The sequence below is a fragment of the Mixophyes fleayi genome, chromosome 5 (assembly GCF_038048845.1).
Source record: "Mixophyes fleayi isolate aMixFle1 chromosome 5, aMixFle1.hap1, whole genome shotgun sequence".
Taxonomy (NCBI): domain Eukaryota; kingdom Metazoa; phylum Chordata; class Amphibia; order Anura; family Limnodynastidae; genus Mixophyes; species Mixophyes fleayi.
The window spans coordinates 258,777,537-258,801,841 of record NC_134406.1 but is presented as its reverse complement, the minus strand read 5'-3'; the positions used below and the strand labels follow the sequence as shown (position 1 = coordinate 258,801,841).

The 24,305-nt window shown below is 38.9% G+C and overlaps 1 protein-coding gene across 4 annotated transcripts in view; it reads left to right on the top strand.

Annotated features, from left to right (window-relative positions):
- TRPS1 (transcriptional repressor GATA binding 1) overlaps positions 1-24,305 on the top strand; it is a 210,206-nt gene that overhangs the window by 82,453 nt on the left and 103,448 nt on the right. For 3 of the 4 annotated variants that reach the window (XM_075213981.1, XM_075213980.1, XM_075213979.1), the window contains 2 exons: positions 2,658-3,772; positions 13,087-13,690. In XM_075213981.1, the coding sequence (XP_075070082.1) occupies positions 2,658-3,772; positions 13,087-13,690 (1,719 nt within the window). The remainder of the gene's footprint in view (positions 1-2,657; positions 3,773-13,086; positions 13,691-24,305) is intronic. The other variant, XM_075213982.1, reaches the window with a different exon arrangement.

Here is a 24,305-nt window from a genome sequence, read left to right as displayed (position 1 = left end):
TCATGAAAGAGTATTTTCTGTTTGACGTACTCATCGCGGGCCTTTCAATCTCCGTGTAACATCACTAGACAGGTGTGGTTCGCTCGTGGGAAGGGCGGCTCTGACTGCTATGACAACCTTTATTTTAACAACAGGCCTTGGAAACCTTTTTTTTTTTTTTTCTTCTTCTCGTTGCTGTCATTGCAGCCTTAAATCACAGGAATAATTAAACTATTTAACGTCTTACTGTTTTTTAAGGTGGGGAGAGAAAAATCCTGGCGTCTATTTGCTGTGATGTCTCACATGCATTTTCGTTACATGAAAGTATTATTTTTATTTTTTTATTTTTTTTTCCTTTTTGGAAGCTGCGATGGTGGGAATGTTTCTGTCTTTTAAGCCTCTGGATATGGAAATGCTATAAAACCTTTTATGGCATGCACTGCATGTGTCTGCCTCATCTATTTGTCCAATATATATTCAAGGAACTGGCATTTCATATGGGGAAAATGACAAAGTCCCTACATATATTGTAGTTCTTTAAAACTTTTATTTTTTTGGTTTAAATTTTCCTTTTAAGTGTGTTAATTGTGGTCAGAGCTGGATTACCGGGAAAGCCGCCAAAATATAAGGCCAGAGCCTTGGGTCTGAGCCAGCAAGGTGGCTCGGAAGCAGGAATGTTGCCAAGCTTGCAAAACTTGCCCACACCTAGTGTAATATAATGGTGCAAATAGACAAATACATTTCTGTATTTTTAAACCAGAAATATTACAATTGTAAGTCTATAATTAATAACTATACGTCAAATTTATTTGTTTTTCTCTTTTTTTTTTTTTTTATATTAATCCGGTGCGCCATTCTCAAAGCCTCTTGGTCTGTCCATAGCGCCAGGGCTAATCAATTTCTCTATCTTGAATCAGACTAGACTAATGACACACTGATCCATTACAGAGCCAAAACTCCTAACTTTATATTGTATAAACAGACTTTAAAGAATCTTTTAGTCTTTTTAAAAAAAATATTGATGTTAAAGTCTCTTGCAAGGGAAAGACTCTGCTCTGATTTGTTCTGTGTTAGAGATTGTTGCTATAGCGATACAAATCTTCCGTTGTCCGGTGAATCACAGAGTATCATAGGGATATGAGTTTATGATGTACCCCTTTGCAGGATGTCATAATTGGACACCACTATCTTCAAAAAAAATAAAAAAAATGAAGAGTATCATTTGCCAAGGTGTTGAATCTCATTACAGGTTCCGCTTGTTCGTTCCCCTGTCTAATATTTTTTGAAGCATCGGAAATTGTAACTTTTTCTGGAAAGAGTGTTGTCTGAAGTATGAAATTTGGTTGTAGAAAGAAGCATTAGCTAAGGCTAGCCAGAGTATAATAAATCATTTTTACAAGGAAGTCTTGACATACCTGGTCTGCCTCTTTCACACAACATAAGTGACAGCTGAATAAGGCATAAGCAGCCAGGAGCTGCAAGCTATCTTAATTCAGATAATGTTAAGTTTACAAGACAGTGATAATACAAACATACTCAGGCTGATCATATCAACAGCAATAGAATCATATGCCACCAACATCAATGAAATATTCCAATATTCAAATGTTCATTTATCAAGAACAAAACAAATGTAGGTTGTGTGCTTCTAGCCTGGTAAGTTTATTAGACCTTATATGCTGCTTGCTTCCTGATCTCACTCTTGCATTTTTAATATTGTTTTAAAGTGCACCTGTAAGTTACATATAGAGGAGGCTGCCATTTTGTGGCCTGGACCAATGAACAATGCAACCTGTACATTGCTTTGTAACTAATTTCTTGCAGATTGACCACTTGACACTAGTATAAATGATTTTGCACAAGTAAAAGTTACAACTGCCATTGCATTGTATTGTGTATTATTTGTATTGGAACACAATCAATTTTACTGGCATTCAAAAAGTCTGGTGTGCAAAGGATTTTAATTAGGAAGTAACATTGATGTCACTTGTTCTTTATACATTGGCAGGCTTTATTGTAACGTATATTGATTCAGCCCTCACAATAGCTGCTTCCACTGCGTGTTGAGGACAGATCTACATAGTATGCTGAGTCGGACGCATTTCAGCTGATTGTCATCATTATCAGTTAGTATCTTACACCAGAGGTAGAGCTCCCACAGCAGATGGGTTTCCTTCATCCAGGTTCACATTGACTTGAACAAACCCTTATTGTTCTTTGTTTACACTTGCACAGCCCTTGCCTCCCCCGATCCGCCTCTGTAAGAGCAAGGAGTTGTATACGCAAGATGTGACCCGCTCAAGGATAAGTCTTTTTGCAGGCATGAGCAGTAGTGAAATTTGTATTTCACGCTATACGAATGAACTTGCGACTTTCTCTACATGAGGTCCTAAAGGTTTAACTAGAGTAGAATGCTTAAAATGCTGCTGATGTTGGGCAAAATCTCAAATGTCAATTTACTGGCAATTACCCTGTTTTGGAATCCACAAACGTTCTGTGTGACGTAAACCCACTTCACTCTTAAGACTCCCAATTAAAAATACTTGAACCAGTGCTATACATCTACCTATGGTAATACTGAATGATTTAACGTTGGAGATTGCTGTGGCTGATTTAAGCATCAGGTGGAAAATGTAATTGCTAATTTGCACTCATGATTTTTTCTCTCTCTTTTACAGGTGACATTCGGTGGGACCTTCATTGGCATCGGGCGTAAAACCCCAGACTGCCAGGGAAACACGAAGTACTTCCGCTGCAAGTTCTGCAACTTCACGTACATGGGCAACTCGTCCACCGAGCTGGAGCAGCACTTTCTAAAGACGCACCCTAACAAAATGAAAGTGTCCTCCGATTCTGGTAAACCAACTGAGAAAAGCTCCAATAAGTCCAGCCCTATTCCACGTTCTTGTGAGCCTGGAGATTTGGGAAAGTGGCAAGACAAAATCACTGTTAAAGCAGCAGATGATATGCCAGTTGGATATTCAGTGCCAATTAAGCCGGTAGATTCTCCCAGGCAGAATGGTGCATACGACACCAACTACTACTGGTGCAAGTTCTGTAGTTTCAGCTGTGAATCTGCCAGCAGTGTCAAACTTTTAGAACATCACAGCAAACAGCATGGGGGAGGGATGTCAGAGAGCCCAAATTCAGATCTCAATGACCAGATCTACAGGGGATCAGTTATTAATCAAAATGAAATTGCCAAAAATTCTGATGAACAGCTTTCAGCAAAACTAGAGAAAGGATTGGCTAAAAAGAAAGACCTCTCCATTAAACCAACTGAGGATTTAATAGTAACGAGCTACAATTGTCAGTTTTGTGACTTTAGGTACTCTAAAAGCCATAGCCCAGAGGTAATCTTGGTTGGGCCTCTTCTGCGCCATTACCAACAGCACCACAATATTCACAAGTGTACTATTAAACATTGTCCATTTTGCCCCAGAGGCCTCTGCAGCCCTGAAAAGCACCATGGAGAAATTACTTACCCGTTTGCTTGCAAAAAAAGTAATTGTTCTCACTGTGCTCTCTTGCTATTGCACTTGGCTGCTGGGGTGACGGGGAGCCCGCGAGTTAAACACCAGTGTGATCAATGCCCATTCTCCTCTCCTGATGTAGATGTGCTCCTGCTTCATTATGAGAATGCACATGAAGCCCAGGCATCTGAAGTCAAGCAGGAAGTGAATCACCAGCAAGCAACTGACGGACAGCTGAGCGTCAAAGAAAGCAAAGAACACTCATGTACCAAATGTGACTTTATCACCATGGCGGAAGAAGACCTTTCCCGACACTACAGGTGAGCGCGGACATTTATCAGGAAATTAGGACACTGAAGGGTAAATTTTACCAATCCTTCTGAAAAGAAGTGGAGGTGTTGGCCATAGCAACCAATCAGATTCTAGCTATCATTTTCTAGAATGTATTAGAAACATGAAAGCTAGATTCTGATTCGTCGCCGTGGGCAACACCTCCACTTTTCCTTCAATCAGAATCTAGCTTTCATGTTTCTAATACATTCTTGAAAATGATAGCTAGAATCTGGTTGGTTGCTATGGGCAACACCCCCACTTCTCCTTTTTAGAAGGATTGATAAATGTATCCCTGTTTAGCAACTACAAAGGCCTTGTTGCTTAAATATATTAGGTAATATTCAAACAGTAGTCACCTCATTTAACATATTTCTTTTCCTATTAAGTGATGTACAGAAAGGAAGGAAAATTGTAACAGAATACGATTATTTTATTTAAAATTTGAATTAGATGTTTTTGATCTCTCTTATTGGAGAATATAACACACCATAATATGATGAGGACTTGCATGACTTTGGGCCTGATTCATTAAGGAAAGTTAAGCAAAAAATTGAGTAAGTTTTCTTACTCCAATTTTCTGGACAAAATGCAATGGGTGCAAATTAGGTTATTTTGCACATAAGGAAAATACTGTCTGTTTTTTCTTGCAGCACACACATATTTGATAGCTTATTTGTACACTGAATTTTAAAGTTGATCTAGGACATGCCCTACCCCAAATATAAATCTGCCATCACATTTTAAATTTACCTCCCCCTCCAATGCAACATGGTTTTGCCTTACTTACTATTGCTTAACTTTCTTTAATGAATCAGGCCCATTATCATTATATATGTAAAAGGGTTTCAGTACCTTTAGCAAAACACCAAAAAACGGGTCAGGGTCTATCCTGGGGACTCATAAACTGCTTTCTGTGACCGTAATTTTGTATGTAAAACAGCTTTGTGACCCTTGGTTCAGACATTAATAGTTGACTTCCTTTAAACTCCTTATACTGCTGTCTACAAATTAAGTATATTCTGTTTATAGATATGACAAGAAGGTAATAAGAGACTTTTACACAACGTGTGATTAATAAATCACGATGTGAAAAAGGTTTTCAAGGGGAAGGTCATTAGGAGCCATTCATGACCCATGTTTTGTATCCCGACCTGAAGGTTAAGTACTCCATGGGGTAAATTTATCAAGCTGCAGGTTTGAAAAGGTGGGGGCTTTGCCTATAGCAGCCAATCATATTCTAGCTGTTATTTTGTAGAATGTGCTAAATAAATGATAACTAGAATCTTGGTTGCTATAGGCAACATCTCCACTTTTTTAAAGCCTCAGCTTGATACATTAACCCTTGGTCCAGAAGAGAGGTAAAAAAAAGGAGGACATCTGTAAATAAATATCACGCCCTATATTTAAGTACAACTTTTGTTTAGTAAAACTTTCTGCAATTTAAGACCATAATCTGAAAACTCTGTTTTAATAATGGGATTTATTTAGTTCCCTGTCTCTTTTAAACCGAAACGACAATTTGCTACCAAAACACAGTGTTCGGGATATTTATCATTTAGGTTCTGGAAGGCCTTCTAAATCTCCTCCCTCTCTCTCATTAGCATGATACAGCCACTGACATTAAGAAAGAAATGCCTGTAGAGAGGAGACTAGGTGCCATTCTGAAATAAATAGAACACTTTTGTTTAATACCTTCCTTAAGTATCCCTTTTTAGACTTCACTGACAGTAATAAATCTATACTAGTTCTCCAGTTAATACAAAATAACACACAGCAAATTCACTAGAACTGTTATTGGTCGTCTAATCATGTAATGAAATATTTCACTTGACGTGTTATTTTCTTTTAAAAATGAGAGGTTGTTTTATCAGTTGCAGCATTCCGTTGTGGTTTGTGTAAAATGCACATTTACATGTGGTTTCCTATAGACTGCACATTTCATGTTTTTCTTTCATACATGTACGTATTCAGCTTAATTTTGCTTTTTTCCTCTCCTACTTTGTAAGTTTATTTGCACAACTGTTCTAACCTTTCTTAATGTGGATTTTTTTTTTCAGTTGATTTTTTTTTTGTAACATAACATTGCTTTAAATTAAGCCTCAATGGTTTTATTGTGATCATTTGAGTTATTTTTGAAAGGGACATTAGTGCAATGACGTAAAATAGTTGTGTTGGAACTGCAGAGAAGTATAGGGTAAAACTTATTGATTTATTTTTTTCCCTAAACATAAATTACAAGACAGCCATTGAAATCACAGGAAATTATGGATTGGAGCAAATGGCTTTTGGCATATTCAAAACTGATTTCCTAATGCTAGCTTGTCATATTCATAAATTATTTCCTAGTAATCTAGAAATTTTAGATTCTTGAAGTGAGCAGTAAATCTACTTGATATATGTGCAACATCTGGTCTTTAATTACTGCAACACAAATGTTCTAACTTTTGAAAGTGCTTCTAAACTTCTAATGCAAGACTAGGTCTGTAAAGGCAGCTACACCTCTCCTGTTGTTGGTGCACTATAACTCTCAGCATTCTCTGCTCTAATTACCTATGTCAGGATTTTCAACAGATGTTAAAAATATTAAATAAAATTTGCCATGTAATTAACACCACAATCTCTTTGCCTCAGCTTGACAGGAGCCTCACATCCATCTTTCTGTGCTGTTGGAGGACCCTGCTATTTTCAGTCTGTCTCTTTGTCTTCCCGCTTGACTCCATTCCCCTCCTAACATCATGTGACTGCTCCTGTCACATGCAGCCCTATCCTCACTAATACATCACTAATCTCCTGATATACTCTGTGCTGCTGGCGGACACTGCTCTTATCTCTGTCTGACTCTTTGGCTTCCAACTTCCTCCATTCCCCTCCTAACATCATGACTCTGAACCTGTCACGTGTAGCCATGTCCTCACTAACACATCACTCATCTCCTGATACACTCTGTGCTGCTGGAGGACTCTGCTGCTTCCATTATATAACAATTAGTCTGTGGCTTTCTGCCGCCTCCATTCCGCTCCTCACATCCTGTCACTCCCCATGTCACATGAAGCCCTGTCTTCGCATCACTTATCTCCTGATATACTCTGTGCTGCTGGGGATCTTGCTCCTTCCACTATATAACTCTCAGCCTGTAGCTTCTTGCTGCCTCCATTCCCCTCCTCACATCATGTCACTGCTCCCGTCACATACAGTCCTGTCCTCACTAACATAATCACACAAGGGGAAAGGCCAGTGTCTCCCACATGATCGACACATTCACCTCCTGAAATACTATGTGCTGCTGGAAGTATCCTGCTGATCTGATTTGGCTAGAGTTTGTTCAATCACTGCAGATTTCAAAACTTGTGACACACAGACAAGCAGTAGATAAATATTACTAGCAGTAAGGTGTTCGGACTGTAGTCGTTCTGTCTAATTATTTAAAAAGAAAACTCTGCAATTTAAAACCATTATCTGAAATTTTTGCCTCCGTAATGGAAATGATCTAATTCACCATCACTTAGAAACAAAAGCAAATTCACTACCCAAACACAGTGGAATGGGATATTTTTTATTTAAATTTGGGAAAGCCTTTTAAGCTCTTCCTTTTGCTCTCGTTAACCCTCTCCATCGTGCATCCAGGGGCATTAAGAAGGAAGTGCCAGTAGATAAGAGAAGATATAGGGGCTACTCTGGAATAAACAGCCCACTTTATTTTTATGTTACTCCTTCTTCAGTTGGCCCCCTTTTAGAATACACTGACAGTAACAAAACTGTGGCAGTTCCCCACTTGATATGAACACAGAACACAGTATATTCTCTTGAAATGTTATTGGCCTTCTAGAGCCTGATTAATTAGTGATCTTATCTGCCGTTTTTTTGCTTATCTTAAGCAAATCTACTCTGTGCATGCTCAGAAAAGGGAGATAAGAAGCAAAATCCACTGCGTAAGTGAAGAATTTCTTAAGTTACGATGAAAATCCATCTTAACTTCACTCTTATCTCCCCGTTTCTTCTTAAAATAAGCATCTTAACTTTTGCACAAGATAAGATCACTTGTGAATCAGGCCCCTAGTCATGTAATGAAACAATTAACTTGAAATGTTATTTTCTTTTAAAAACGTGAGTGGTTTTTTTTCATCAGTTGCAGCAATCCACAATCAGGAGAAATATTACTAGAAATAAGGTGTTCAGACTGTAGCCAAAGCGTCCACGTTAAGCCATTCTGCCTAATTATTTAAACAGGTAGTCCCCAATCTGCTTTTTTCCTTAAAAAAATAAATAAATCCTAATTTGCTCATAGTAAAATGCTGCAGAGTAAGCTGACACTACATAAATAAATGTTAATAATATTAGCTAAAATTATCTCGCTCTTCTGTGCGTGTTTTTATGTTGTATGTGGGGAAAGTCTGTCTAGACCGGCTAAACGCAGGCTTCATTGATCCTAGAGGTTTACAATGTTCCTATTCTTACCCTCAAGTTCTTTCCAGGTTAGATTATGGAAACAGTCCTTTCACACATAGCGTAAGTGGGATTTTGCTATGACATAATCTGGAATACGTTCAACAAGAGCCATCTGAAACGGTTACACATCGTTGGCAGTGTGCTCACCTGTCTCCCGGTTTGCACAGATTGATATCTTGACATTTCACCTGCATTGAGCTAGAAGTGTGTACTATATTGATTCAAGAAAGCAGAACAGCAGTAAAACAAACAAATTATACAGTTCCCTCAGCACTGGCAACAAAGAGAGCATGGATGTGGGTTTATTTACACTGCTTCAGCGAAATCAGTCATTTTACTGTTAAAATGGATTGGAAAACATTACTGCCTGCCTACTTATCCATTATGTTACAGGCACAATGATAGAGAGTGACTTATATAAAACTGACTTATTTATTTATTCTTCTTTAATAATGGTGGCTGCCTGAGTGTCCTAGCTTCTGACTCCTGACTCCTGATTCAAGGGTACTTTTGTCCCGAATTTGAGGACTGTTGGAAGGTGTACCCCACACTCCTCAATGGGGGTGCCACATTCCACTGTGTTATCAGGGGCCGCAATCGTGGCTCTCTAACCTTCCAAAGGGCCACACATTAACGTTAGACTCAGTAGCAAGTTAAAACAATACATTTACTCAAAGAAAGAGACGACTATCTGTAACAACATATCAGCAGGAAGTTTTAAATAAATTTTACAAGCTATAGCAAACATATCTGACCATAGAGCCGTAAGGATTTGGGGGCCGCAGGTGAAGACGGAGAACCGTCGGCTGCCCTCGCTGTCACCACCCGCGTAGCGTGGCATAGTCGAATACTTTCTCTGTCCCGATTCTCCAACTTCAAATGTTTGGAGGCATGGGACTGCTAAATCGAAAATATAAGTTATGTTCTGTAAAATAGATTAATCAGCATTCACAAAAGATTCAGGATAATTTCGTAGCTTAAGAATTAGTAGATGGTTGTTATCATAGAACACTTTGTATGCACAGTAGGGTGTGTCCGTATACTATTGACAAACCCTGTAGTGAGCCTTTTGGAAGCTTAGAGGGCAATTTAGTTCAGTGAGAGGTCCCGTAAGTGCCTGTGCTGCACCTTTTTACCGGGTATTACGATACCTAAAACATTGCTGATTTCATGATGTTTTAGGTACAGAGGATCCCGACATTCCCATTTGAGGCTCAGACGGGACTTCTCCTGAAACTGAATTCCCTTTACATTTCTGATATCGGAGAACAAACTCTGTTGATGTTCTGCGAGGTCATAAATAAATATTGGTATAGCTCTCAAGATGGCTGCCTCCACTGCATATAGATGACAAGACTTTAGCCAGTGTTTTTTGAAGGCAGAAACACACGCCCACTCATCGGGGAAATGTAAGAGGCAGGTTGAGTGCCTGTAACTGCAAAATATTTTAATATACTTGTAGGCATTGGGGAATGTCTAATCTTAGTAGATAGTGATATTAATTTGCGGTATTTAACACATAATTTATTATTCATGTTGAAGCTATATTTTGTGTTTTGAGGCTGAATTTGAAAGTGTTGTTGTTATGCTTTAATGCAGTGGATCCCAAACTTTTTCAGTTCCAGGCACCCTTAGGGTCTCCATAATTCAATTTTCAATTAATTTTCAAATTTCAAGGCACCCCTGATCCAAAATACCGGCTCATATTCACCAGCCAGTAGGTTAGCAAATTTTTATGAGTCCTGGGGCCTATTCAGACTTGAATAAATCCACCTGCATTGTGCAAATTTGCACTTAGGCAAACCATGTTGTGATAGAATGGGTGCACTTGCTTTTTCTTTTTTTTTGTATGAATGCAGAGAAAGTGCTGTTTGTTTCGCAGGTAGCAGGTAGCACGCACATATTGTGCTCACAAATATCGGACAGTTTTATTTTTCATTGCGATTTAGCATTGTGCTAGGACCCTACCCCTCCCATCCTAAATCCGAACGAACATTATAATTTTGTCCTGCTTGCAGCGCCACTTGGTTCTGCTATAGTGTTATCTTGGAGATGGATTCACTCCCAACTCTAAATGGGGACCTTAATGGTTCTCTTATAAATTAATGCAAAATTGTTTTGTTTAGCTGGTTGCATGTGAAAATAAAGCAGTAAGTTAATGTGTGCGAGATTGGGTTGTATCAGAGGAAACTTTGATTTACATAGATTCTTTTACACAGTAATTTCAAGTAGTTTCTTAAGTTGCACAAGCAGCCATGTTGGGTCCCATATTAGTTTTTTTTTAGGGAATTAAAGAAAATAAGACCCCAGAAATATATTTGCTTGTTATAGAGGAGGATTAACTGTGTTGTCTTGCTTGTCTTTGAAGTGACTGAGCGGATCTCTGTCCTAGAATATCTTTTTATGCCCATTGTGCGGAAAACTTGTTTACTCCTTCATTAAATCTTTACAAATACAAAATAGCATACCGGCAATATAGATATCCAGGGGGAAATGGGATATACCACACTAATAGGCTGTTGCACCAGTGTGACTTCTCATTATTTACAGCATGCCTCACAATAAAGATTGTTTAATGCCTCGTATAACTCCAGAGAACATTTCTGTAACATGAACAGTAGTCGTATAATTCTTTCCATGTACTGACAAGACATATTGTAATACTTGTTACGTCAATTAAAGGCCCCATATATATTGCAACATTGTTTTGTATCGTTACATAAAACAGTGAGCTAGTTTATGTGCAGATCAGCCTATCTATCATATGTATCATATATTGGTCTGTATTGTCTTTGTTTTCAGATTTTCAACTTCATTTTAAAGTATTGTGTTGTCAGGCTGAAGGCGCTGGATTCTGTATAGGCTCATTATGATACCCATCTGCTTTACTGCAGTAAATAAGCAAAGTAGTAATATGGAACAACTATATTGTAATAATAAGGAACAACTACTGGTGTAGTAGGCAGAGCAGGTAACACAGGATGTACTGAAACCTGTAACACACTTTGCACCTGGAGATACAGTTTCTCGGCTTTTCCTAACTTTACTACCAGGTCATATTTGCGTAATAAAGACTTGTATTAAATAAATTGTACATAATAAGCAAATTATGTACTTGGCAGAGTGTTAACCTCCTTTCTTTCTTGCATGTTGTCTCTCCATCTGCTTTATTTTTTGTTTGTTACTTTTCACTGTTGCTGCTTTAACTCAATTGTCAAGTAGTCTTCTGGCGGCCAAAGGTTCGTACTGCTGGCTTACTGATTCCACTGGATCTGTCTGCTGTCTTCTACCTTCTCATCCACATGCTGAGTGCTTTTACTTACTAACCTGTCTTCGTTCTTATCCCATGACTTAATCCACTACTTCATTGTACTTCTCTGCTTCCGATCAGTTGAAGTGCCCCGCAGATCATTGGGGACTTCTTCGTGCTTGAGCAACACTTCTGGCCTTCCTTTCATCGGGATTTCTGGAGTTCAGTACCATCTCTATACTAACAACACTCAACTTTAATCTTCTGGGAACTCTTTTTACTAACACTAGTGACTGTGTCTGCCTTACGCCTACAGAAATTATACCATAAAGTTAATCTTCCAAAGACTGACTCTTTACATCTTCCACTATTAATCCTCCCAGCATACATTTTCATTACTCTTAATGCTCTATTTGATGCTGGACCACAAACCTGTCTTGATCGCAAAGGTGGAATACTGCTGTTGTGTTCCGTAACACCAGTAGAATGTCGGTGATATAGAGCCGTCAAGGTATATATTCATCCCTGTGTCATGCCGTGTATGCTGTATACGTGGACAGCAATGAAATATGTGGCACAGAAGTACCCTTGAGAAGGAGGCAGATACCATTTTCTGTCTGTCACTGACGCATACTTCTTTGCTGGGGTCAGCGCACGTGGCCCATAATAGTGCTCATTAGATCCCTTGCCATCGGTAATTGCCCAGAGGTTTACTCATTCCATGTTCTATTTGGAATGCAATGTGAGTATTCTGCTTTGGTGGACAAGCCCATTGTTTATAGACTACACTTCGGTTCTCTATTGTTCTTCCTCACTTTCAAGCACTCTTATAATCTAACACATTTCTCATATTTGTCCCTACCTTTATAAATAAACTACCAGCATACAAATTATTACCATCCGCCATTGATGAATTGTTGACCCATTACCAAACTAGCACTACTTTATTATAGAATGTGGCTGTTCGACTTAAAAATCCACTGATTATACTAATAGATTCTATGGAAATTCTGGTTCTCATGATTAAAGCTGCCAACTACTTATCAAGTTTCTCATGACTCAATAAACGGTGCTCTCCGATCTATCATGGACAGAATTTACCACTTTGCTTGTGAAACATCTCCTGTGCTGCAATTATACTCTAGAATTGGCTCTGTGTCCTCTCTCAGAATATCCTCAAACCTTCATGTAGACCCTGAAAACACATCTCTCCCATGATGCTTATCACATATCCCACCAGCCCGGTCAACTATTCTTGTTTTAATTGAATTCCCTGGTTCAGCCTACTTCTCGCTGAGAACTAGCTTGAACAAGAAAACCTATGGTACCCAATTCTCTTTAATATATCTGTTGCGGTTGTAACTTTCTTTTCACTTTAATTAACAAATAATACTTTTGACAGAGTATTTAAAGAGAAAAGTAATTATGGCTACTATGAGAGTCAGAGATATGACTTCCCAGAGATCTACTGTCTACCAGAACATGGTCCTTTTATTAGTTGTCAGGGTTTAGTTCACATTGTTCTGCGTTTATTAAAACTTTTGCAATTTGCATCTGCTTCATGTTCTCATTATTTTTTTTTATTTTACAATTTATTTATTTTAGGAGGGCGCATAACTGCTACAAATGTCGACAGTGCAGCTTTACAGCAGCCGACACTCAGTCACTTTTGGATCACTTCAACTCTGCACATTGTCAAGAGTCTGAAATCACTACATCAAATGGTGGGGAGGTCCATGGTCTACCTTCCATCAAGGAAGAGCCAAAAACTGAGATGAAGGTGTACAACCTTGTCACCCCTGATTCAAAAATGGGAGAAGCCATATATGACGGCACTGTGAAGAAGGAAAAGCTTGATGACAAGGAGGTGCTCAGGGAGAAAGCTTGGTCTGACGGGTCAGTAGATGACCTCCGTGGTGTTGCCTGGAGAGGATCAGATATTTTGAGAACAAGTCCATCCTATACACAAATAGGGCTGGGCCTTTTAACCACAGTGTCCGTCAACCAAGAACAGCAGAAATCTTCAAGAGATAGTCCAAATGTTGAAGCAGCACATCTAGCAAGACCTCTTTATGGCTTGTCTGTAGACACTAAGGGATTTCCAGGCGTGACAGCTGGAGCTAGTGGAGAAAAATCGGGGCCACTCACACCACAGTACCCTACTATTGGAGACAGCAAGTCCAAGGATGAATCTCAGTCACTCCTAAGGGTAAGTCTATTTTTTCATACTATTGATGCCTGTTGAGCAGCACAACTATCATACTCGTCTCGTCAGCCACTGTATCCAAGTTTTCTAGCACTTGTAGCTTTTCAAAATCCTGTTATTGGAATAGCATTCAGTTCAATATTTCCCCTTTTCTAGTTCTGTATTAGGTATTTGATGGTTGACACCAATAACTATTTGAAATATTGATTAGTAGCACTACTTGGCTGCATATATCCTAATCAATAGCCATGTCCATTGTAATAGATATTGGGCTAATGAACATATTTGATTATAAAATGGATATGTGTTATGTCAGAAATTTCAAATATCTGGCACTCCAATGTGTACTGCGATATGTCTCTCATGATGCTTAGTTTTCTTAAGTTAGTTTTTTTATGCACCATGGGGAATATAGCCATTGAGATGGGGTAGTAGCAAAAAATGTAGTAGATTTGGGTGCCCTGTGTTCCAAATTGGTTAGTTAGGCTCACCAGAAAATGTATCTCCTGATGGTATTTAGCTAATCTGTAGTTTTGTTGACTTAACATTACTTAAAATAATGTGGACTCCTTTGTTCTTTGCAATATTCTAAATGTCATCAATATCAGCATTGGATAGGATAAAATTGGGCACTATGGTGGATATGCAATAATGGCATCTCATTAAAATAGACAGTGGATTCCAAACTTTTTCAGTTCAAGGCACCATTAGGGCCTCCATAATTTTTTCAAGGCAACCCTAAGCCAAAATAATTACCAAGTAGTTCCCCGCTTTGCTTACCACTGGCCCTGGCAGAGGCACCCTTGTTAGATTGCCTAGGCACACAGTTTGGGAACCACTGCATTAATATATAAATATTATATTTAGGTGCTCTTTTCATCTTATATACTATAAGACATCCATTGTGTGCTGCTATGTAAACAAACTTACACCTATATACCTATATGCAAAGACTGATTAGGAATTTAATTTGGTCCCGGAAAATATTGGGAAAGTGGCCTTGTGTTGTAGGTGAAGCCAACTGGTCAGTTGGCAGGAAAAGTGCCAATGCATGTGTGTGGGTGCAGCCATGCTCTAGGAGTGGGCATGGTAATTGCGTTAAACAATGTTGGGCAACTCTCCAACCCGTTCAGCTTCAAACACACTGGCGACGCCGTGAGCATGGCTGTTAGGGGCACTCGTTTCCATTGTTCACAAGCAAAGCCGTGTGAAGAGGGACAATACCGCCTAACTGTCCCTGCAGTCAGGACATAGTCCTCCTATAGCCAATCACCCTTGACTACATACATGCACGTCATTGTGTCTCCACATACTAGGTGTTCTATACCTAAAGCAGACATTATGGGATATAAAACTTAGTGACAAATGGAATGCCAATGCTTGCCCATCTATTATATGAGGCTATATTGGCTAACTTCCACTAAATCTATTTGATTAACAGAATTGATTTATTTTTTTTTCATTCAAAGAATATTGAAAAAGGTCTGCACATTTATAAAAAAAAGTTATTTTATCAAAAGTGAAATGTTATTAAGAACAATATTATTCTTACTTTTGATATCATCCATCTTGATTTGGTTTTGAAACTTTCATGTTACAATGCTTTTGGATCTAACCTAATTATATGAAGGTGAAATCAGATGAAAATCTAGTCTTAGATGAACAGGAAATAAAAAGCCTGCTGCTAGCGCGGCGATACTAATCAGTTTGTTTTATATGGTGAAAGGCTCAGAGTTCAACACCTTTTTATTACGTGGAAATGCATCTTCTTAAGACACCATTGACTTGTGTGCTCAGTAATTACCTCCTTAGGAAACAGTTTGTCTTCTTCATTTTTTAATTTGATTAGAATTAGAAATTCTGTCAACAAAAATAATAGACTCTTTGACCAGTTGATATGATATTAAAGAAGAACTACCTAAAACTTGAAATGTAGTATTGGACTTCCCTAATTACTTACCTGGGGCTCCCGGAAGACTTTGTTTGTCCATCACTAGTGTGCATATTTCCTACATTGTCTTTATTCACACACACAACGGTGTTGTATATACTCTTCCTATGCAAACTTTCTATTCACTTGCACGGAAGGTAGCATACGAGTTAAACTACACCGACGGTAGTTTAAACTCCACGGGGTGTTTAAATGAGGTCCACTATAGAGAAGACGAACAATGGACCATTGAAGGCTTCGGGGACACCAGTAGTGTGGGAGAATGACAGACCCCAGGTAGGTAAAACATCACAAAACACTGAATTTTGGGTTCATATACTGGGCTCAAAAGGGTAATACAGATATTATATAATAACACACCTGACTTACATATTACATTGAGTTTTGGTTAATTTTGTACGTTTGGAGTTATGAGCATTGGGGGGGATTTGCTATATTTGTGCTGTGTTGTATAACAGTAGCTAAAACCATAAATAACTGTAAAGTGAATAAGAATCAATGTTTCCTTTTCAGTATTTTAATGGTAAACTTTTCTATTGAGCAAAAGAAAAATATGGTCACAATTTCGCTTACTAGATCTCCTTTCAGTATTGTCATATGGAGAAGATTATATTTGTAAATCTGTGTTTCCTTTTAATACTAAGGAAAGTAGATGGACTCATGAATGTTTATAGATTGGAGGGCAGGTAACATTATATTGAGTAATTCGTCTTTTCATGGCCTATGCATGTGTTACTGTCACAGTACATTAGACTAGCCCCATATTAAATCCTGTGGGTGGAAGTGACTGCATACATTTGTTGTTTAACTTGTACCACATGGTACAGAAGGGTGATTCAGCCTTAGTTTACTCTTGTGCCTTTAAATTTTAAGGGGATGTGAAAAATGTCTCAATTGTGCCTCAGATAGTTTAGAACAGGTCGGGTTACCTTGTGCTAACTGTGATATTATGATACCTGAGTTGATTTATGTATGTAAATATTACACACCTGGCCTGTTTCTATCATACCATAAAGACATAATGACTCTTAAAAGTAACAGGTGAACACTGTATTGAAAATTGTTACAATTGGCAAAGAGCTTGCTGCCAGAACCTAGAGTTGACCACACGGTAATGTTGGCCAGTTGACCCAATATCATAACAGGAGTGGCAGGGATTGTCGGGCAAATTTTAGCCCTGAGAGTGAGACTCATCTCTGCAGCCCATTAGGTGCATTTTAAAGGGGAAAAAAATGCAAGTTGACCAGTGAAGCCCAAGGTAGCCAACTATGGGACCAGCCTGGGAGGCAGATGCCCCCTGCCCCCAGCCCAGCCGGCACCTGGGGAGTAGCTATTATAATGTAAGTTAATAAACAGATAATAATTTGTGTGAACATTCAGTAACACTTAACAGCTACTTATTTGGTCTGGAAACAATCATGTTACTTGGGTTGAGCACTGAACGACAAGATCAAGTCCAATTTGACCACCTTCACATGTGGCCCAACTGGAAAATGACTCTGTCGCTCTGGTCTTTGGCAGAGAGTCATTGTCGGCCCATGCGTAACAATACCGTTGTGTAAGCACTTTATTGGCTCTTTAAGTGGGAATTCAGTGAGTATGGCTGTATTCTTTTATATTGTGCTATTTGTTACACTGGTGGTGTATCCCCATGACCTCTGGCATAAGTACATTGTGTTTTCAAACTCTTATTGAGCATTTTTCTCTCTCCATCTTCCATCAGTTTTGCCAATGCCATTTATTCATCTGTTTTTTCACACTATTGTCTGAATAAATAATTATATTATTATTATTATTATTATTACCATTTATTTATATAGCACCACTAATTCCACAGAGCTGTACAGAGAACTCACATTAGTCCCTTCCCCATTGGGGCTTATGGTCTAAATTCCCTAACACACACAGACAGAGACAGACAGACAGACGCAGACAGACTAGTCAATTTTGTTAGCAGCCAATTAACCTACCAGTAGGTTTTTGGCATGTGGGAGGAAACCGGAGCACCCGGAGAAAACCCACGCAAACACAGGGAGAACATACAAACTCCACACAGATAAGGCCATGGTCGGGAATTTAACTCATGACCCCAGTGCTGTAAGGCAGAAGTGCTAACCACTGAGCCACTGTGCTGCCCATGTCACTATCACTATGAATATCCTCTGCCATTTTATATTAAAAGTTCCACCAAATAGTAGAATAGCCACTTTGTTAGCCGAACCAACATATACAAGAATTCAGCCTTTCAATTCGCTAGAAACTATAGACATCACTGAATGTTGGTTCAGGCCAAAACATGGCTTCCTCTATTGGTAGCTTTTTAATATGTGTCTCTACCACATGCAAAGGTCCCTTTATTTCTGGTATTCCCTCATGGATATGTGCCTTGCTTCACTTACCAACAATGGGTTTGCTATAACACTTTGTAGATTGGCCTATCCTAGTTTCCAGAGATTGTTGAAATCTAAAACAGAATAATTTATTCAGCTGTTACAAATCATTGATATTCATTATTTATATTCACACGTAGTTCTGTGGGACATCCCTGCCTGAAGGAATGCTCTCATCTGTCATTACGTTAATTATTTAAAAAAATATCTATATACGTGTTTCTATTAAAGTGGGCGTAGGAACCCTTGGCAGCCAAAATAATTATTTGGGTGTGTGACGGCAGACCATGGTGAAGTGGGTCAAAATCGCACAAAAAAAACAACCCTTAAGGAGAAGGGTGAATCAGATTTTGAACAAAGAGAATGTCGAGGCAACCCTTTACACCTTGAGGCTTTTAGTAAACACATGGTAATATAGAGGTTGCTAGGTTTCCCTTGGCTGAGATAAGGATTTAATATGCTAATCTAGAAATAGAATGTGTTACGCAATACGGTGAAGTACTTAATGAGATACAAAATGTCCTTTTTGTTTTTGTTTGTTGGTCGTATCTCTGGAGAATGATTTTTCCCTATATAGTATCATTCTACATCTTCTGTAACTCAAGTACATTGATGACACAAATGATTCAGAAATAATGGGTGAGCTCACAAAGGGCTGTCTTTGAGCAGAGGCACTTTAAGGTAGTGGTCCATGTTTGGCTACCCCTTGTGTTTAGTCACACATCCAACTGCACTATACCTATTTTTGGTTTGCCGTCTCCAAGCCTCACCCCCTAAAGTTTCCAAATACAGAAGCAGGTCCTGCAGTGGGAGAGTAGAAAGAGCTAAATGTGTAGGCCGGACGCAAAAAAAGTGTGTGGTTGGCTAGTAAACGTGGCTCCTGATTAAATAGGCCTCAATTTCAGGAGCAATTGGGAGCTTATTTTTTTTTTTTAAACTATTATTTATTTATTATTGTTTATAATATATAGCCCCAGTCATATTACGCACCACTGTACAGAGGTTTTGTAGCAGTTCACATCAGTCCCTGCCCCATTGGAGCTTACAATCTATATTCCTTATCACACGAACATACATGTAGAGAATTTCACACTCAGTTTTTACTAATCTCTGTATTCTCTAATGGGGGATTTGGGGGGATATTGTCCCTAAAAAACAGCAACAAAGGTAGACAACCATAATTAAAAATGTGCGACCTATACTGATACTATATATGTGATGCTTACATGGACTAACAATCTAGCAACAGGAGAATCATAAACTCATGCTTTCACTGTGAGACAAACAGCCTTCAAGTGATATTAAGTGATATTTAATCTCTCTCTCATATTTATATATAGATATATATACATACATACATACACATATTGTAAATGATGCAACATTTTGATTTTGAGCAGCTTTCTTTTCCCACTGGAAGTAAGGAGACATTTATGGGGTGGGAGTGGTATACAACTTCCCCCTCTGCCTTTCATGTGTAAGCCGTCTTCTTTAAAACCCTTTTACTTGAGATGTGCCATCAACATCAAGCATCTTTCACCCGTCTAAAAGAATACAATTATCCACATTAACGACTTAAAGCTACTTAATTAGGTGTGGCGTGCTACTTAGGTAGTGCCATTCAGATTATTTTCTTTCAATAAAGTAATGAAGGTTTGTGTGTTTGTAAAACAATAGTATACCTAATGGTACACTTTTATCTTATTAAATTCCTGGATAGCGTAATGTACATGTGTGTATGTGTCTGTATGTATATGTGATATGTTACGCGTGTGTGTATTTATGTATAGTTCCTACTGTAGCGGAATGCCCATGAGATTCCTGCATTAGGAGGGAGATCTCTCAGACCACCAAAAGAGCAGCCGATTCTCCCAGAAGCACTTGCCTCCCTTTAAGATGTGTTATCCATGAGGCAAACCGTATCTTCAAGCCCACCTTAGTAAACACGTAGCATTGGTTCAGTTGGTTGTCCATAGGTTCTAATGACGAGGTCACTCTCTGTGAATGGTTAATTGGCCTCTTAAGAAATTATCATCATTATCATCATCATTTATTTGTTAGGTGCCACAAGGTATCCGCAGCGCCGCACACAGTACTAACTATACAGGGTGAAACCATACAGAATAATGAACAAAAAGTACCAATACTTCAGAAACTCCGGCCAGTCATATGCAGTAAATAAGGAGCGGAAGAACAGGTATGGAGACAGGAGGGGAGGGGGCCATGCTCATACGAGCTTACATCCTAAGGCAGGGTAAACAGACCAGGCACAAGAGGAGCCAGTTGAGGCAAGAGGAGAGAAGGGAGGACGAGCAAAGGGAGGAGATGGGGGTTAAGTAGATGGTTGGTAGGCTTTGAGGAAGAGGTGAGTTTTGAGTGCACGTTTGAAGGAGCACAGAGTAGGAGAGAGACGGATGGAACGAGGGAGGTCGTTCCAGAGAAGGGGGGCTGCACGGGAAAAGTCTTGGATTCTGGAGTGGGAAAAGGTGATAAGAGTGGAGGAGAGGCGACGGTCGTTGGCCGAGCGCAGGGAGAGGGCAGGAGTGTGAATGGAGAGGAGGTTAGAGATATAAGGGGCAGTAGAGTTGGAGAGAGCCTTGTAAGTGGTGGTGAGGAGTTTGAAAAGGATTCTGTAGGGGAAGGGGAGCCAGTGTAAGGCAAGGCAGAGAGGGGAGGCAGAGGAGGAGCGGCGTGAGAGGAAGATGAGTCTTGCGGCCGCATTGAGTATAGAGCGGAGGGGGGAGAGTCGGGAGTGGGGGAGGCCAGTGAGGAGGAGGTAGAGAAATTGCCGTAGTGTGTCTGAGGAATCTGGACTACTCTAACCCAATTTTATGTTTTGTTTTGTTTTTTTGTTTTTTTATTTGTGATTTATTTTTTTTGTTTGTTTGTTATTTTGACAAATACACAGGGTGGTGGGGGCCAAACTAGTTTCCTCCTTAGGGCCCCATGTGGTCCTAATCAGGGTTTGACCCCTGTTATACACTGTATATAGTTTTCATTAAAGGCTGTAAAGCTCCAAAGATGAGCAAGTTTTTCCTTTTCTTACTATGCAATTGTAGCCATAAAATGTTACAAGCCGCAAGGAGGAGGAAAATCTGAGTTTTGCCAACGCAATGGTGAATGTTTTCTGTTTTTGTCTCTGCTATTTTAAAACCTGTTTAATTTAAGACGTAAATTGAAATACTACTTTTTTTCCCCTCCTCTAAAATAGAAACTGCACCTAAAAATAGTAATTGATACCCTGTGTTTTGCAAACTGGTATACTCTGTATTATTTCATAGACAGGCTACTATTTTATGCTGAATATAAATGACCTAACCAATCCCATATGTTTCTTTTGAAACTTTTATTTTAGGTTGTAGATTTGTAAAACAAGCACACAATGCCAGAATATGAGAACGTGTTGAAGTTGTTGCCCTTCCTTGCCGGTAATATATTAAAATATACTCAAAAATCACAGAATGTCTTTCACTTTTGAACTTGCATTCATTCGTGTGTTAGCAAGGCAATGATGGGATTCTGAATGCAGCCTACTCTCAGTTTGTGTCTGGTCACGCAATCCGATGGTTACATGTTACATGTCGCGTTTATTGGATGTGGAAGAAGTATAAAGTAATGGAAATTATTGCTCTCATGTGTTGAGTATGTCCTCATTGTTGAAGTGGGGATTGAACAACCTGTAATGTTGTCAATCATATTGTTCACAGCAGCCCAGAGCTGTTCAGGAGTCCAGTGAGCTGATATTGTGGGAGGCAGTAACTTATCCACTGTGTGATTGTTGGTGAGGACAGGGCTGAATGTGATAGATACAGTGTCATATTAGAGGGAGATGGGAAGTCACAGGCTGAGAGTTACACAGTGGAAGGAGCAGAGTACCCCAACAGCACAAAGTATTGATGTGATTACCTGCCACACTGATGCATGAAGATTGTGATTTCAAATGCAGCTATATATGAAACACCGCTCAGGCATCCAATTTATTTAAGTGTGGTATACAAATGTAAATGTTGCAATTTATTAGGCAAAACATGCTCACTTTTGATGCACTTTCATGCATCCACGTCCTATAACTCACAGTGGGTATTACAGCTTTTGAAGTATATTTTAAATTAGTGGATTGTAATATTAAAGTTGTTTTCCTTTGTTTTTTTTCACAATCCTTCCTTCCCCCATACAAATAAATCGGACCCCCGCTGTTTACATAATGTTGCGTTCGCTTGTTTCTACTGCTAGAGCTCCAGTAGAAGAACAATTCTGGTAGAGTTCGACATAAGCATCTTTTTTTTTTTTTTGTTTTGGGGTAAAATACACATTTTGGTACTTCACGTGTGCACAAAAGATGCATACATGCAAGTCCCTATGTAGACTCATGTGCACCTCACAGTTTAGAGAGGCAAATGGGTAGGGAAGGGACGTGCATGTGTAGGTCAAGAATAGTAAGGGGGTGTTCATAAATATGCGACAGAGTCTGATAGATGCATGTTGTGAGTCGTATCTCTAGCTGGCGCAGGTTCCAAATGCCCATTTTTTATGATGACATAAAACTGCCACAACTGGCACATATATGGGCAGCACGGTGGCTCAGTGGTTAGCACTTCTGCCTCACAGCACTGGGGCCGTGAGTTCAATTCCCGACCATGGCCTTATCTGTGTGGAGTTTGTATGTTCTCCCCGTGTTTGTGTGGGTTTCCTCCGGGTGCTCAGGTTTCCTCCCACACTCCAAAAACATACTAGTAGGTTAATTGGCTGCTGACAAAATTGACCCTAGTCTGTGTGTCTGTCTGTCTGTGTGTGTATGTTAGGGAATTTAGACTAAGCTCCAATGGGGCAGGGACTGATTTGATTGAGTTCTCTGTACAGCGCTGTGGAATTAGTGGCGCTATATAAATAAATGGTGATGATGATGATGATGATATGTGTTATATGCAGACCTGGATGCATCTCCAGATGCGTCTGGTTCAGTATATTACACCAAATGCTTTCATTTTTACGGACACAGTTTACATCTGTGTTTTTTACGTAATTTGTGGCCACTTCTACATCACGGCCAATGTGTGTGACATCTCTGTATGAAAGGAAGAAAACGATACTGTCTTTAGCTAGTTATTCATTAGTAGACCGGACAACCGATACTAGTTCTATGGAATATACTGGGACCAGACCCTTGCTTGTAAGTGTTCTATAATCACTCCATTGTCCATACGCCTACATAAGCAGTGTTTGGTAAATGTCCTGTAAAAAAAAATAAAAAAAAATAATAGTTATAAAAAGAAGGCAAAGACTTCCGCTAGAAATAATCTGCTGGCTATTAATGTGCAATATATCAGTACTCAAGGAAAGTTCCACTTCTTAAATACATAATATTTACATTTTATTGGTAAATAAATAATTAATTTGATTGCTTTATGGGAGCTTTGAATGAAACGCTTAAGTATTACGACTTTTTTTTACAAAGAACCAACAATCTGCTTGCCGAAACTGGTCTGCTTCACGTTAATCTATTTGCCTTAGGATATCCATCGGCTTTCATGTAGATCCCAGCCAATTAAAAGAATAACAGACATTAAACAAAAGCAGCTTATTCATCTCTATACACCATTGTTTTTTGCTCTTTTAAGGTAAGGTATAATCCTTTTGTAATAAAGTTTTCTGGATATAGTTTTTGCTTTTTCCTAAAAAGTTTAAATAAACGGTGATCGTATCTTTTATAGGATATATTAAATGACTGCTAATAATGCCTCATAGATGACGGAAAAGCACAATTCAGGTCTTCTATTGTGTTGTGATCATGAAAATTCTGTACAACCTTCCCCACATCCAGATATCTGTGTGTTCCCCTCAGTTTGGCTTTTTGAAATGGCTGTAAACCTTCTTTACACTCCTTTCATTGATGAATGTCTGTACAAGTGTCCTTCCGCTGGCCTTCTTGGCCAGTCATACTAGTCCTATGTCATCATGGAGAGTTTTTTCAAGTTAGCTTAGATTTTTTTGTTGTTGTTGTTGTTAAACTTTTTATTTATTTAGTTTACTAGTTTTTAATGTTTTCTTTTTACATATATTTGTATATATTTTTTAAATAAGGAAGAAAGGTCATCCACACAATAGGCACTTACATCCAACATTGCGAATTTGTAAGCATCTGCTTTACGCCGGGATATTTTTCACGCCAATTTGGTTTTCTACTGCTAAGCCGGTTTGGACTGCCGATTTAGGCTCTCTAAACCTACTTATTATTGAGATTAAAGCTATTGTTTTGACAAATATAAAAATTGGTCAT